Source organism: Entelurus aequoreus, linkage group LG22, assembly GCF_033978785.1.
Source record: "Entelurus aequoreus isolate RoL-2023_Sb linkage group LG22, RoL_Eaeq_v1.1, whole genome shotgun sequence".
NCBI classification, from domain to species: domain Eukaryota; kingdom Metazoa; phylum Chordata; class Actinopteri; order Syngnathiformes; family Syngnathidae; genus Entelurus; species Entelurus aequoreus.
Window position 1 is genome coordinate 14,900,707 of NC_084752.1, and position 17,318 is coordinate 14,918,024.

Genomic DNA, 17,318 nt, shown 5'->3' on the forward strand with positions numbered 1-17,318 from the left:
CATGTGCTGTCTGTGTTGTCAATACTCAACTTTAGCTGAGTCTGCAATATTTTACTGCAGTAATTCATATAGACTGAATTTGATGAAACTATAAAGGTGCAGCATGGTTGTCCCTTGACTCATTGTAATGTAAAAACTAAATAAATGTATCATTAATTAGATATATTATTAGATTTTACACTAAGTTGCTTTGTGGATGTTTTGTTTTGCTAGCTCAGCAAATATCGTCCTTGGTTACAGCATTTTGGCATTAGTAAACAAATTGTGTTAATCTGCCGCCCCCTATCTTTCTGTTGCGAGAAGTTTAGGGATTTTTTTTTTAAGGAAATTAGACAAATGTTTAGTGTGTCAAATCCAATGAAGTTTACAATGAATTAGTTTAATTGATTCTGAAAAAAAAAAAAAAGTTGCTACGGTAACAGCTGCAGCTGCATCTTTGGGCCCACCATTATTTAAAAGCTTGCACTAGCTTTTTGCTTAAAAGTCAAAAGTCAATGGTCCCGCCAATTTTTAGATGGATTTATAGTAGTATCCTCCTCACCAGATGGTGACTATGATTGTTTTGACATCTGTGATGGTGTGCAACAGAGACACTCCCTGGCACCCTTTCTGTTGATCAGTTGTCTTGACTATGTGCTACTCACTTCACTTGATATGTACAGTGAACTGGGGTTTACTTTTGCCAAATCCAGAAGCAGGCGATACCCAGCCATCCATATAATCGATGCAGACTACGCAGATGATATAGCTGTATTTGCAAATGAAGTGAATTCATTTACTCGTATTATGTTTTGCATATGATAAATGTTTATATTCACCCGGGAGAAACCAAACCACCAAGTTTAATTAAATAGTGGTATTTCAGTTTGAGCACATAAATAGATAAGGCCCCTTAGTTTGATATTCGCAGGTGGATTGGATCACTTCTCGGATGGCGACGAGTCCGCCTACAGGAGAGAGGTGGACCGGCTGGTCGTCCTGGCGCAGCCTCAACAACCTGGAGCTGAACGCCCAGAAAACAGTGGAGATGATCATGGACTTCAGGAATGTCACGGCCCCACCATCCCCCCTCACCCCGATTGGCTCTCCCACCCCCGTCCCCATTGTGGACCACCATCACCCAGGACCTCAAGTGGGAGCCGACCATCAGCTCCCTCATCAAGAAGGCCCAGCAGAGGATGTACTTCCTGCGGCAGCTGAGGAAAATTAAGGTGCCGACCGAGATGCTGGTGCAGTTCAGCCATCATTGAGTCCATCCTCACCTCCTCCATCACCGTGTGGTTCCCTGGCGCCACAGTCCGGGACAAGCATCGACTGCAGCGCATCGTACGTGCTGCTGAGAAGGTTATTGGCTGCAAGCTCCCATCCCTCCAGGACCTGTTCTCCTCCAGGACCAGGAGGCGTGTGGGTCGGATCACAGCTGACTCTTCTCACCCTGGACACAAACTATTCTCCCCTCTCCCCTCAGGCAGGAGACTACGGTCCATCCAGACCCACACCTCCCGCCACCTGAACAGTTTTTCCCCTCGGCCATCAGGCACATGAACAATAACAAGATCTGATAGCTCAGTTACAGCTCATTTTATTACCTATTCTGTCTTATATGTGTTTTATGTTGCACGATTGCACCAAGAAAAATTCCTAGTTTGTGAACCCGTTCCCAAACAATGGCAATAAAAACTATTCTGATTCTGATTCTGATTCTCGTCGGAAAAGAGGCTCTAATTGGGACTTCGTAATGCAAAAGTGATAAAAGACTACCTGTCTATGATTTAAAGCAGTTGTTTTCCAGTCACTACACACGGACATCTCCTTACATGGTCAGGTTGTGCTGTCCTGACTTAGCACACACCCAGACAGAGAAAGAAGGAATATATAACTGATGGTTTGGCTTCTCCAGGTGAGGAGTCCTTCCTTTGCAGACCTGAATAATGAATCTTGCTTCTAATAAAGCAACTTTTGGGTCAGTAAACGGTCTCCGACGTCTCTTTTGATCCAGCCGCACTGCCGTGTCATCCTTCTGTCCGGACGAGGATGACAAGACCAGAAATACACTTCACAAACAACTCAGAGGATGCTGAAAAATTGTTACACATGCTTGAAACTGCTGACAGCTTTATTGGCCTCCATGTTAACGCGAAGAAAACTAAGTTTATGACCTTAAATACTGCCGGCTTTAGACAAAACACCACTGAGGAAACTTAAGGTGCCGACCGAGATGCTGGTGCAGTTCTACTCAGCCATCATTGAGTCCATCCTCACCTCCTCCATCACTGTGTGGTTCCCCGGCGCCACAGTCCGAGCTACACCGGGCGGTATAGCTCGGTTGGTAGAGTGGCCATGCCAGCAACTTGAGGTTTCCAGGTTTGATCCCAGCTTCCGCCATCCTAGTCACTTGCACCTTAATAATTTTGACAAAATAATAGAATGATAAATGACACAATATGTTACTGCATATGTCAGCAACTAAATTAGGAGCCTTTGTTTGCTTACTTACTACTAAAAGACAAGTTGTCTTGTATTTTTTCACTATTTTATTTAAGGACAAACTTGCAATAAGAAACTTATGTTTAATGTACCCTAAGATTTTTTGTTAAAATAAAGCCAATAATGCAATTTTTTGTGGTCCCCTTTTTTTTCAAAAAAGTACCAAAAAGTATCGAAATAATTTTGGTACCGCTACCAAAATATTGGTATCGAAACTAGCTGTGTAAAAACATGTGTGTCCATGCTGACACACATGGATTCCCATGGACACACATGGATTTTTGTCCCCAGCAGGCACCATAAACGTGAAGATAACACCTACAGTAGTAAGGGGATTCATATGGCCCCATTCGTCGCGGTCTACCTGACAGATGAAACGTGACAAATTGGGGGTATGCACTGTACACTTTAGGCGCCAGATGGTAGTAGAGTGTTGACTATCTCAGAATGTGGTTTGTGGGGATTCTTACATTGACCATTTGCTATGTATAGTGGCGCTTTCCATCATTTTCAGCAGACTGCATTGCTAAATGATTCATCTCACGCAAGATCCACCCAAGAATGGGACCGTATGAATCCCTTCCATACTGTGCTGTTAAATCTCCTTGGAAATGATTTGTTGTGTTTGCCATTGTGGCTTTTATGCTAAGTAGATATTAGGAGGCAGCTAAATACAACAACACCCGGGTCAATATTATTGCATTTGAATTACAACATGTGGTCCGTGTGACAATCACACTTTCTCTAATCAAGCAGCTGTCAGTTTCAGATTCCACCGCATAGATTTATTAAGTGTGATTTTTTTTTAAAAGCCCATGACTTTCCAAGATCAGGGGTACTGTCCTCAGAATGGGTGCATCCTATGATACACTATAATAATCATACAATGATTAGCATGCAGAAATATGATTAGAAATCAACATGTTCATCTTATCAAGTATATGTGTAGGCAAAGTGTGTGGTTAGCATGGAAAAAAATAAATAAAAATCCTTTATTTGTAACTTGTTTTCATATGCAAATTGCACATGTGTGCGGCCAAAATTTTATTTGTTACGTAAATCCAAAAAAGTTAAATTTTCACAATTCAACATGTCCGAAAAGGAGTTGGAAGAAGCAAAGCTAATTTGATCTTACCCCTTCTCCGTGTTGATTACAAATAATTAATTCACATTTAATGTACTTATATTTTGTATTTTTTGTTATGTTTACTTATTGTGTTTGGATGTTTACATGTCTTATTAATCTGCAAAGAATAGATACGGTACAGCAGTAGACAGTTTAAGTCGTGATGAGGATGGCTGAATTTGAAGACACAATTGAGTGGGATTGTTCATAATTATACTTCCAATTTCCACAGAAGGTCCATTTTTACGTTAGTGATAAACATTTGCTCATGTGCAGCCTTGTTATGGGAGCAAACATGACCTTTGGAATGGACTGGAGGGCCAACTCTTCCTTCATTCTTTTGTGAGGCCTTGTAAAGCTTTTATGACTTACCTTTGGATTTGAAAGTAAACAACTAACATGTGTAGACTTTTAACTTTCATTGAAGAGGACTCACAAAATGATGGAATTATGAACAACAATTGGAAAACTTTGTTATTTTTTGCAAATATTAGCTCATTTGGAATATGATGCTTGCCACATGTTTCAAAAAAGCTGGCACAAGTGGCAAAAAAGACTGAGAAAGTTGGGGAATGCTCATCAAACACTTATTTGGAACATCCCACAGGTGAACAGGCTAATTGGGAACAGGTGGGTGCCATGATTGGGTATAAAAGCAGCTTCCATGAAATGCTCAGTCATTCACAAACAAGGATGGGGCGAGGGTCACCACTTTGTGAACATATGCGTGAGCAAATTGTCCAACAGTTTAAGAACAACATTTCTCAACCAGCTATTGCAAGGAATTTAGGGATTTCACCATCTACGGTTCGTAATATCATCAAAAGGTTCAGAGAATCTGGAGAAATCACTGCACGTAAGCAGCAATGCCCGTGACCTTCGATCCCTCAGGCGGTATTGCATCATAAAATGACATAAGTGTGTAAAGGATATCACCACATGGGCTCAGGAACACTTCAGAAAACCACTGTCAGTAACTAAATTTTGCCGCTACATTTGTAAGTGCAAGTTAAAACTCTACTATGCAAAGCGAAAACCATTTATCAACAACACCCACAAACGCTGCCGTCTTCGCTGGGCCCGAGCTCATCTAAGATGGACAGAAGCAAAGTGGAAAATGTTCTGTGGTCCTCATTTCAAATTGTTTTTGGAAATTGTAGACGTCGTGTCCTCCAGACCAAAGAGGAAAATAACCATCCGGACTGTTATAGTTGAAAAGCCAGCATCTGTGATGGTATGGGGGTGTATTAGTGCCCAAGGCATGGGTAACTTACACATCTGTGAAGGCTCCATTAATGCTGAAAGGTACATACAGGTTTTGGAGCAACATATGTTGCCATCCAAGCAGCGTCTTTTTAATGCACGCCCCTGCTTATTTCCGCAAGACAATGCCAAGCCACATTCTGCACGTGTTACAACAGCGTGGCTTCATAGTAAAAGAGTGCGGGTACTAGACTGGCCTGCCTGTAGTCCAGAACTGTCTCCCATTGAAAATGTGTGGCGCATTATGAAGCCTAAAATACCACAACGGAGACCCCGGACTGTTGAACAACTTAAGCTGTACATCAAGCAAGAATGGGAAATAATTCCACCTGTTTAGTGCCGCCCTAGTGGCTCCCTGGACCTCTTTCAGAGACGTGTGAAAATGAAAAAAAAAAAGAAGAACATTTTTTATTTTTTGTTTTAATATATTTTGTATAGGATGACAAACCTTCCTAATTGTTAGAAATCCCACTGTTTATGTTATACATGCTTCACAGATGAGAGTATTTGGCAAGCACCGTTTTGTCCTACTAATTTCAGCGATCCTTGAACTCATCGTAGTTTGTTTACATGTACAACTTTCTCTGATGCTGCCACAGAAAGACGTGTTTTATGCCACTCCTTCTTTGTCTCATTTTGTCCACCAAACGTTTAATGCTGTGCGTAAAATACACAAAGGTGAGATTTGTTGATTTTATTGATTTGCTGGAGTGCTAATCAGGCATATTCGGTCAATCTATGATTGCAAGCTCATCAGTGCTAACATGCTAAATAGGCTAACTGTATGTATGTCATTATGCCTCGTTTGTAGGTATATTTGACCTCATTTATTTCCCTCTGTGTATTTAATTTATATGTTCATGTCTCATGACACATTATCTGTATGTAATATTGGCTGCATTTCTGTGTTGTTTGTGTGCCATGTTGTTCCAGACCACAGCAAACGTTACCCAGCTTGTAATAAATCCATTAGAAGAAGACAGCCTGCCGTTTCCTTTAACTTGGACACGCACATCTATACCTTTGACCATTCTAAGCCAGTAATTTCCAGAATTTATCTCATCCTGTGAGAAGCCTCCATTTTACTAATGTTTTCCGATGTTGCAAAAATGTGTAGAATAAAAATTAAAATACAACATTTCTGTCAAAGTTTTGCGTCAGCCTTTGATAGTAGGCTAATGTGGCTAATATATCATCATGTGCTGCCGTCACTATAACACTTATATAAGGCTTTTAATTTTTTGCAGCTCCAGACAGACTTATTTTTTTGTATTTTTGGTCCAATATGGCTCTTTCAACATTTTTGGGTTGCCGATCCCTGCACTAGATGGAGCCCGCGTACCGCGGGTTTGAGAGTCACCAATCTAGACCACAAGGAAGTGTGTTAAATGTAGCTCAAAATCATCATACTTACTTAGGCCTTAGTATTCCCTGAGGAACATAGGCCGCCGACGAAAGCCTTCCATCCATTCCGGTCTTGTGCCCTTCGGTCGAGTTGTTGCCATGACAGCCCCTCAGCCCTCATCTCCTGTTCCGTGCTTCTTCTCCAGGTTGTTCTTGGTCTCCCTCTGTTTCGTTTTCCCTGTGGGTTCCATGTTAGTGCCTGTTTGGTGATTGGTTTATTTGGTTTTCTGAGTGTGTGGCCTATCCAGCTCCACTTCCTTCTCCTGATTTGCAGTTCCACTGGTTCTTGTTTGGTGAGTTCCCACAGGTTGGCATTGGTGATGGTGTCTGGCCAGTAAACTCCTAGGACCCGACGGAGGCAACGGTTTACGAATGTCTGTAGTTTATTGAGTATGCTATTGGTGGTTTTCCATGTTTCTGATCCGTACAGCAGGATGGATTTGACATTTGAGTTACATATTTTAAATTTGGTATTGAGAGAAATGTTTTTTGCTCTCCATATTTTGTTTAGTAAGTTGAATGATGTTCTTGCTTTCCCTATTCTGGATTTGACATCTTCATCTGCTCCTCCATCTACACTGATTATGCTCCCCAAGTATGTAAAACTGACTACCTCCTCTAATTGATTATGGTCCATTGTTATTGGTGTATTGTTCTTGTTATTGATACGCATGACCTTTGTTTTTTGTGAATTGATCTTAAACCCAAGAAATGCAGCAGTTCTTTGTAGTTTTTGTGATTTGTCCTGCATCTGTTGGTAAGTGTGAGCCAGGAGAGCTAGATCGTCTGCCGTCACCTTTGACCATTCTAAGCCAGTAATTTCCAGAATGTATCTCATCCTGTGAGAAGCCTCCATTTTACTAATGTTTTCCGATGTTGCAAAAATGTGTAGAACAAAAATTAAAATACAACATTTCTATCAAAGTTTTGCGTCAGCCTTTGATAGTAGGCTAATGTGGCTAATATATCATCATGTGCTGCCGTCATTATAACACTTATATAAGGCTTTTAATTTTTTGCAGCTCCAGACAGACTTATTTTTTTGTATTTTTGGTCCAATATGGCTCTTTCAACATTTTTGGGTTGCCGATCCCTGCACTAGATGGAGCCCGCGTACCGCGGGTTTGAGAGTCACCAATCTAGACCACAAGGAAGTGTGTTACATGTACCTCAAAATCATCATAGATCTCTTTTAAAACACTTCAATTATTTCTTGGCTATAAGTTCAGGTGTGGGTCCGCAATCCACCAGTTAGTGACCCCTGATTAGACATTGGTTGCCATCGAAAAACCTCATTCATTTGTATTTTTATTCATCTATTTAGATTTTCTGCCGTAGTAATGATAGAACACCAAAAGTCAACCGCAGGATCTTTTATTGATTGGAGGGCAATCTTCCAAGATGTCACTCAATCTGGTCCACGTCCACGTCCACGGTCTTGCTGCTGTCGATCACTCTCCCGTCCACCACGGTCTCCACCACTGTGATGGTTTTGGTGACCACTGTGAGAACATGATCACCATGAGCAAACACACCTTGCATGTAGAAATCTTGTTAAATTGCCATTGATGCTTACCTTGCCTTGAGCTGGTGAAGAACGGGGAGGAAAAATAGAGAATATTAATTTTGGTTGTCCTTTTTTGGTCGCGCCAAATATTTTTCTAGTGTCCATTTCCTCACCTTTCGTCCTCCCCGTCCAGCAGCCGTCTGTATTCCGCAATCTCCAGCTCCAGTCGGGTCTTGAGGTCCAGCAGCATGTCGTACTCGTGTTTGTTGGTGGTGATGTTGGCGTGGATCTGAGACAGCTGGGCCTCTAAGTTGATGACCATGTTCTGCAGGCCTGTGAGCTGTGCAGCGTAGCGGGCTTGTGTCTCTGCCAGGGTGCCCTCCAATGATGCTTTCTATGGTCACAGAGACATTTCACTGCTAATATCGTTCATCTCTTCCCAGTTGTATTTTCTTTTGTGATTATTCCATTTGATCTGTTTATGAGGATTTATGGCTCTTTGAAGGGAGCCGGACCTTTAGGGTCCGTTCCTTTTAAATAGTAATTTAAAAGACTGGTTTGCTTTTTAATTTTTTTTTAAAAAAGTATTTCTTATATCAAGAAAACAATCGCTAGAAGCAGAAAAAAGTACAAAGTAGATCAGAATGATTTCAATTTACACCAATCTCACTCTACTGTTGAGAATTGTTCTAAAATATTAACTTTTTTTAAAAATTTTTATTGTTATAATGTTTTGTGGTGTATTATTCCTCTGCTTTGACAGTGACATCATGATTCAGAATTTTCCCTCTACTCAATAACTTTGTAGTGCAAAAAAAAAAGACACAAATTATAAAATAAATAAAGTATAAATAACACTAGAATAAAAATTGTACTTCCATACCTGGGTGTGAACTACTTTACATATCAGAATAATGAACCACAAAAGTGAAATATATCAAATAAAAAGATAAATCCCTACATTTTATTTTTTAATAGGCCTAAATATAACAAGCCTATATATATATATATATATATATATATATATATATATATATATATATATATATATATATATATATATATATATATATATATATATATATATATATATATATATATATATATATATATGTATGTATGTATGTATGTATATATATGTATATATATATATATATATATATGTATGTTTATATATATGTATATATACAGTATATATATGTATGTATATATATATACAAATATATATATACATATATATATGTATATATATATATATCCCTATGTCCCTACACTTTATTTTTTAATATATGTTTATTTCTCTCTCTCTCTCTCTCTCTCTCTCTCTCTCTCTCTCTCTCTCTCTCTCTCTCTCTCTCTCTCTCTCTCTCTATATATATATATATATATATAATATATATTTATATCTATCTCTCTATGTATGTATGTGTATATATTTGTATTTTTTAATAGGTGTATGTATGTATATACAATATATATATATATATATATATATATATATATATATATATATATATATATATATATATATCCCTACAATTTATTTTTTAATATATGTGTATATCCCGCGACCCCAAAAAAGGGACAAGCGGTAGAAAATGGATGGAATGGATATATGTGTATCTCTCTCTCTCTCTCTCTCTCTCTCTCTCTCTCTCTCTCTCTCTCTCTCTCTCTCTCTCTCTCTCTCTCTCTCTCTCTCTCTCTCTCTCCCTATACGTATAAATATATATATATATATATATATATATATATATATATATAATTTTTTTTTATTATAAAAAAGAGAAACAAAATGAACCACAATGATGGTACATTTCCTTTGACTCATGTTCTAGTCCAGTCGCCAGTCGGGTGACACGCATATCTGTGAATCGCTAATGTGAGTCGGTTCTCACTTTTCACTTAAAAGAGCCGTCTAAGGGATCAATAAAGTTATTTCTGATAGAATATAGTCAGAACTGAATGTGACCTACCATACTCAGGTGGGACTGCAGTTCAATCTGAAGCCTCTGGAGGGTGCTCTTCAGCTCTTTGATTTCCGTGCGAGACGTTACCAGAGACTCCGTGTGCGTCATCACTTCGTGTTCCAGCGCTGCCATCTTGGCACAACGCGACACCATTTTTATTTTAGTAACAAGTCCACTATTTCAAAATCACCTCAGTTCTTACCTTGTTCTGGTACCAGGTCTCGAGATCCTTGCGGTTCTTGGCGATCATAGCCTCGTAGTGGTCTCGGATTTCCGTCATGGCCTGGTTCAGGTCGGGAGAAGGAGACGCGTCCACGGCCACGTTGACCTGGCCTCCCATTTGACTCCTCAGCAGAGCCAGCTCCTGTGGGGGGGTCAAAGGGCCCCGAAGGTTTGGTGTGAGACGGAGCAAAGATACAATCCAGGAGAGTCCAGTGAACAAGGAAGTCCCTTGTGTGAAGTCACAATGGCGCGTGACAAATGTGACACTTTCCACACAAAGTGGGGCCTCGGACTCATCCATCAGTAGTGTAGTAACACATGCAGGTGTGTTGGAATGCACTGATTCACTCTGAACTTCTCACCTCCTCGTAGTTCCTCTTCAGCATGATGAGCTCGTCCTTCAGGCCGTCGATTTGACAGTCCAGATCCACTTTGACCATGTTCATCTCCTCCAGCACCTTCTTCAGCCCAGCGATGTCCGCCTCCACCATCATCTTCATGGCCAGCTCGTTCTCATACCTGGGTGGGGTGGGGGGGGGGGGGGGATGCAGGGGTTCAGACGGGCAGGTTTCACGCAGGTCGTGGGTTGCAGATACTTACTTCATTTTGAAGTCGTCGGCGGCCAGTTTGGCGTTGTCAATATCCAGAATGGTCTTGGCGTTGAGCCTGGCAGCCACACGGATCTGAGAGTTGAAAACAGTTCCAGTTGGCCATTTCTCAAAGTACGCTATATTGCCAAAAGTATTTGGCCACCCATCCAAATGATCAGAATCGGGAGAACGGTACATTTCGGAGTGTGAAGTTCCAGTGAAAGGAACTTTGAATGCTCCAGGATACCAAAACATTTTGGACAATTCCATGCTCCCAACCTTGTGGGAACAGTTTGGAGCGGGCCCCTTCCTCTTCCAACATGACTGTGCACCAGTGCACAATGCAAGGTCCATAAAGACATGGATGACAGAGTCTGGTGTGGATGAACTTGACTGGCCTGCACAGAGTCCTGACCTGAACCCGATTGAACACCTTTGGGATGAATTAGAACGGAGACTGAGAGCCAGGCCTTCTCGACCAACATCAGTGTGTGACCTCACCAATGCGCTTTTGGAAGAATGGTCGAAAATTCCTATAAACACACTCCGCAACCTTGTGGACAGCCTTCCCAGAAGAGTTGAAGCTGTAATAGCTTCAAAAGGTGGACCGACATCATATTGAACCCTATGGGTTAGGAATGGGATGGCACTATGTGAGTCAAGGCAAGTAGCCAAATACTTTTGGCAATATAGTGTATAATCTCAAAGTAATTGGATTATTTTCTTGTCTTGATCTGTTTGTGTTAGGGTTGTACGGTATACCGGTATTAGTATAGTACCGCGATACTAATGAATCCTTTACAGTACTACACCGCCTCTGTCTGATCCTTTAACTACTTGGTATCGGATTGATACCCAAATTCGTGGTATCATCCAAAACTAATGTAAAGTATCCAAACAACAGAAGAACAAGTGATTATTACATTTTAACAGATTTATTTGAGTAACAGGACTAGGGTCGTACGGTATACCGGTATTGGTATAGTACCGCGATAGTAATTAATCATATTTGGTACTATACCGCCTCTAAAAAGTACTGGAAGTACCAAAATGTAAACAAACGCCATGGGTGGATCTACACCTGACATTCACTGGAATGATACCAAGTACAGGCGTATATCTAGTCGATACTACTATGATTACATTGATATTTTTTAGCATCACAAAATCTTTTTTGTATGATCCTGTAACGACTTGTTATCGGATTGATACCCAAATTTGTGGTATCATCCAAAACTAATGTAAAGTATCAAACAGAAGAATAAGTGATCATTGCATTTTAACAGAAGTGTAGCCAGAATATGTTAAAAGAGAAAGTAAGCAAGTAAGAAAGTAACAGTAAATGAACAAGTACATTAATAATCCATTTTCTACCACTTGTCCTTAATTGTCCATAATTTTGAAAATGACACAAAATGTTACTGCATACGTCAGCAGCTAAATTAGGAGCCTGTGTTTGCTTACTTACTACTAAAAGACAAGTTGTCTTGTAAATTCACTATTTTATTTAAGGACAAACTTGCAATAAGAAACATATATTTAATGTACCCTGAGATTTTTTGTTAAAATAAAGCCAATAATGCCATTTTTTGTGGTCCCGTTTATTTCGAAAAGTACCGACAAGTATCGAAATAATTTTGGTACCGGGACCGGTACCAAAATATTGGTATCGGGACAATACTAGTTTGTGTACTTACCTACCGAAAAGTTGTACTTAACTCCATAACTACTCAACTTCTGTTGTGAACTTGTGCTAAATAAACAATGACGTGACTTATATTTTATACTTAATGCGGAACTATTGTCACGACTTTTCATGACAGGTCTGGACTTTGCTTATTCATGTTCCTGTGCCTAGTGGTTAGAGTGTCCGCCCTGAGATCGGTAGGTTGGAGTTCAAATCCCAGCCGAGTCATACCAAAGACTATAAAAATGGGACCTGTTTCCTCCCTGCTTGGCACTCAGCATCAAGGGTTTTGCCTTATTGTGCACTTTCCTGCTGCACTATATTTTGTTATTAATTACTTTTTACCTGCACTTTGTCCGACGTCTCTGCATCCTGTGGTCCAGACCAACAACAATCACTGCCAGACTATAACGACTAACGATACAAAGTAATAGTGTGTGTACAGTACGTCTGACTTCTTGTTCCCTGCTATTTGAGGTGGATACATAGATTGTGATATCTATCTGATACCAAGTAAATCCAGTGCCACTACACTGATACCATGACTTTTTACTTATACATTTCTCCAGATCGTTGACTGATTTTGTGTGCCTGTTATTGGTTGATGGTGATTGTAATCGGAATAAAACACAGGACACATATTTTATGCAAACAAACAAAACATCTGAATCTGAATCACAATTCTCATTCATTTCCATTCAAAATCGATTCAGAATTTGTATATATTATTTTAAGAATCAAGTTTTAAAAAGCTGTTTTTAGGTCATAGTCGTGCGCATACATTATATGTTGCAGCCAAGAGGAGCTTTTATCACCTGTAACCTGTTTTGAAGAGATTTGAATATCATTTTTATACCAAACAATATATTATTGTTAAGAATATATGAGACAAGTTAAAAAAAACTTCTATTGGCTCACATTCAGATCATTTGGCTTTTTGCCCCCAAATCTCTCCTGTGTCCAAAAATTGATTCCCTGACTCGGTAAATAATGTAACAATATATTTAGAGTAATCTCTTGTTTATTGCCATTAATTGGTTCCGGACATGATTACATCAACTGTAAATCAAAAATGTTCATAACTAAAACATAGAAAAAAAGTTGAACCTTATGAGAGCCCTCTCGACATAAAATAACACCCTTTAGTCACCTTTACTCTCTTAATTCAATATTGTAATGCTGCCTGAGGCTGAGCCAATCAGAGGCCATGATACTGAACAGCGTGAGCTAATAAGTTTGGTACCCTCTAGTTGCCAAAACTACTGTAGTTTAGATTTTTTTAGTTCATTGTATGCTTGAAAATGCTTAATTTAGGGCAACAATGTTGAAGAATATGCTTTCAAAAAATTAAAAATTAAAAACCTAATAAAAAAATCTGCGATATTTGAAGTGTGATGTAGGGAGGGATGACTTTAGCATATGGACTATATTTGAACAACACAACAGATATTTGTGAAACTAAACATGGAAGAGAACTAAAGATAACAATTGTATCACACTAGTAGCGATCCAATACCAATACTACCCTGGTATCGATTACATCGATATCTGGATAACCCCGCCCACCTTTAATTGCCATTCAAAGTGGCCTTTGTGATTTGTTGCTTCACTCCCATTGGCGAAGGCACATTATGTTTCTGTTTCTTGGACTGTAAACAAATCGTGTCGTACTTTTTAAGTGCAATGAAGAATAAAGCATCTTGTATCTTGTATTGCATTTCAAACAGCCTCTTTATAAAAATATATATTTGCATGTACTAGTTATGTCCCCATACCAATATTTTGGTACCGGTACCAACACTATTTTCGATACTTATCGGTACTTTTCGGTACATTTCTAAATAAAGAGTACCACAAAAAATTGCATTTTTGGCTTTATTTTAACAAAAAATCTTAGGGTACATTAAAGGCCTACTGAAATGAATTTTTTTTTATTTAAACGGGGATAGCAGATCCATTCTATGTGTCATACTTGATCATTTCGCGATATTGCCATATTTTTGCTGAAAGGATTTAGTAGAGAACATCGACGATAAATTTCGCAACTTTTGGTCGCTGATAAAAAAAGCCTTGCCTGTACCGGAAGTAGCGTGACGTCACAGGTTGAAAAGCTCCTCACATTTCCCCATTGTTTACACCAGCAGCGAGAGCGATTCGGATCGAGAAAGCGACGATTACCCCATTAATTTGAGCGAGGATGAAAGATTCGTGGATGAGGAAAGTGAGAGTGAAGGACTACAGTGCAGTGCAGGACGTATCTTTTTTCGCTCTGACCGTAACTTAGGTACAAGGGCTCATTGGATTTCACACTTTCTCCTTTTTCTATTGTGGATCACGGATTTGTATTTTAAACCACCTCGGATACTATATCCTCTTGAAAATGAGAGTCGAGAACGCGGAATGGACATTCACAGTGACTTTTATCTCCACGTCAATACATCGGCGAAGCACTTTAGCTACGGAGCTAACGTGATAGCATCGGGCTTAACTGCAGAGAGAAACAAAATAAATAAACCCCTGACTGGAAGGATAGACAGAAGATCAACAATACTATTAAACCATGGACCTGTAACTACACGGTTAATGCTTTCCAGCCTGGCGAAGCTTAACAATGCTGTTGCTAATGACGCCATTGAAGCTAACTTAGCTACGGGACCTCACAGAGCTATGCTAAAAACATTAGCGCTCCACCTACGCCAGCCAGCCCTCATCTGCTCATCAACACCCGTGCTCACCTGCATTCCAGCGATCGACGGAGCGACGAATGACTTCACCCGATCATCGATGCGGTCGGCGGCTAGCGTCTGATAGCGCGTCTGCTATCCAAGTCAAAGTCCTCCTGGTTGTGTTGCTGCAGCCAGCCGCTAATACACCGATCCCACCTACAGCTTTCTTCTTTGCAGTCTTCATTGTTCATTAAACAAATTGCAAAAGATTCACCAACACAGATGTCCAGAATACTGCGGAATTTTGCGATGAAAACAGAGCTTTTTGTATTGGATACAATGATGTCCAAATACTTCCGGTTCAACCATTGACGTCACGCGCATACGTCATCATACATAGACGTTTTCAACCGGAAGTTTTGCGGGAAATTTAAAATTGCACTTTATAAGTTAACCCGGCCGTATTGGCGTGTGTTGCAATGTTAAGATTTCATCATTGATATATAAACTATCAGACTGCGTGGTCGGTAGTAGTGGCTTTCAGTAGGCCTTTAAACATATGTTTCTTATTGCAAGTTTGTCCTTAAATAAAATAGTGAACATACAAGACAACTTGTCTGTTAGTAGTAAGTAAGCAAACAAAGGCTCCTAATTTAGCTGCTGACATATGCAGTAACATATTGTGTGATTTTCCATTCTATTATTTTGTCAATATTATTACGGACAAGTGGTAGAAAATGAATGATTCATCTATTTGTTCATTTACTGTTAATATTTGCTTACTTTCTCTTTTAACATGTTCTATCAACACTTCTGTTAAAATGTAATAATCACTTATTCTTTTGTTGTTTGGATACTTTATATTAGTTTTGGATGATACCACAGATTTAGGTATCAATCCGATACCAAGTAGTTACAGGATCAGACAGAGGCGGTATAGTACCGGTACTTTTCAGAGGGGGTATAGTACCGAATATGATTCATTAGTATCGCGGTACTATACTAATACCGGTGTACCGTACAACCCTAGCATGTACAGTACACCTCATTAGCTGTCATGTATCAGTATGATACTGTTTGGAGGATGGGAAGCACACTTTGGAAAGACAGTTATAAAATGACACCATGTTATTTTCTAAACCGGCTCCTCCAGTAAACTACATGCCATTTTATCTCAGCTACACATCAACACACATACGCACGCACGCATACCTTTTCTTGTAGGTCCGCAATGATTGCAAAGTAGTTGGTGTAGTCGTGGCTGATGATGGTTTTGCTCTCGTACCACTCTCTGATCTGCTTGTCCAGGCGATTGTTCTCCTTCTCCAGGGTGCGCACCTTGTCCAGGTAAGAAGCCAGACGGTCGTTGAGGTTCTGCATGGTGGCCTTCTCGTTGGCGCCCACGTGGAGGTCCAGGCCGTCGGCCAGGTTGAAGCCGGAAGAAGAAGAGTACCCCTGGCCGGAGGAGATGCGGGTGCCGCGTCCGCCCGCTCCGCCGTAGACGCTCATGGTCTTCTGGCCGTAGGATCTGCTGCTCAGTGACATGCTGGTGGTTCTGGATCTGGACCAGGTAGGATCACTGGGGATGATCTGCAGTTGTGAGCATCACCTTGGACTCTGGGTTTTATACACGGCAAAGTGGGATGGGCCAGGGGGGTTAGTTGAAAAGAAAGAACGTGTCCATCTCATTACTCCATCTTTCAGCACAGGGGTGGCGGCAAGAGGGTGAGGGGTTCTCCCGCCCGCTTTACAGGTCAAACCCGTGATTCCACATTTCATCATTTCTCTATGAATGCCCATTCTTGAAATACTCGTCGACCTTTTTCCTACGCGCCTTTAGGAATGCACTGTTTAATTGCCACCTTTTCATTTATGGACAACATCAAACAGTCACACATAACAAGTACCTATAGGAGAAATGCAAAGGTGTAAAATCTTTAGGTTTTACTCAGAGCAGTGGCAAAATTGACACAGAGCAGTGACAATTTCACATCAGCAAGACATGGGGCCAAAGGTTGTTTTAAAGAGTTATTTAAGTCACATATATCACAGCCGAAAAGTGCAAGATGGCACTCGGAGATGCTTGCAGGGTCCTTTCTAATGAGGGTTTCAGTGCCTTCACGTTCAAGTGTCACACACCTCCGGTAGACCAGGACGCAAACCCCCAGGCCGACTCCACAGACGACTACGACTACACGCAAATGGCATAATTGTGTAAGTCAAAGCATGCATAACCTGAAGATAGACATGCATTCTTGTCATACTTGGACAAGCTTTTGGGTGATTGTTCACGTACTATCTGAGAAATAATCTCACACACCTTTTCTGAGAATAACGAAGACGATAGCTTAAAATGGAAGTTAATCCGCGAGACAAAAGGGTTTATGTGACATCAA

At 40.3% G+C, this 17,318-nt stretch overlaps 1 protein-coding gene across 1 annotated transcript; it reads right to left on the reverse strand.

Annotated features, from left to right (window-relative positions):
* Nucleotides 1-7,638: 7,638 nt before the first annotated feature.
* On the reverse strand, nucleotides 7,639-16,530 carry krt98 (keratin 98). The gene is made up of 8 exons (XM_062033482.1): nucleotides 16,135-16,530; nucleotides 10,580-10,662; nucleotides 10,342-10,498; nucleotides 9,960-10,121; nucleotides 9,764-9,889; nucleotides 7,961-8,181; nucleotides 7,857-7,867; nucleotides 7,639-7,782 (listed from the first exon to the last, which is right to left on the reverse strand). The coding sequence occupies exons 1-8, from the start codon at nucleotides 16,465-16,467 to the stop codon at nucleotides 7,685-7,687; spliced, it is 1,191 nt and encodes a 396-aa protein (XP_061889466.1). The 5' UTR covers nucleotides 16,468-16,530; the 3' UTR covers nucleotides 7,639-7,684.
* Between the last annotated feature and the right edge of the window lie 788 nt (nucleotides 16,531-17,318).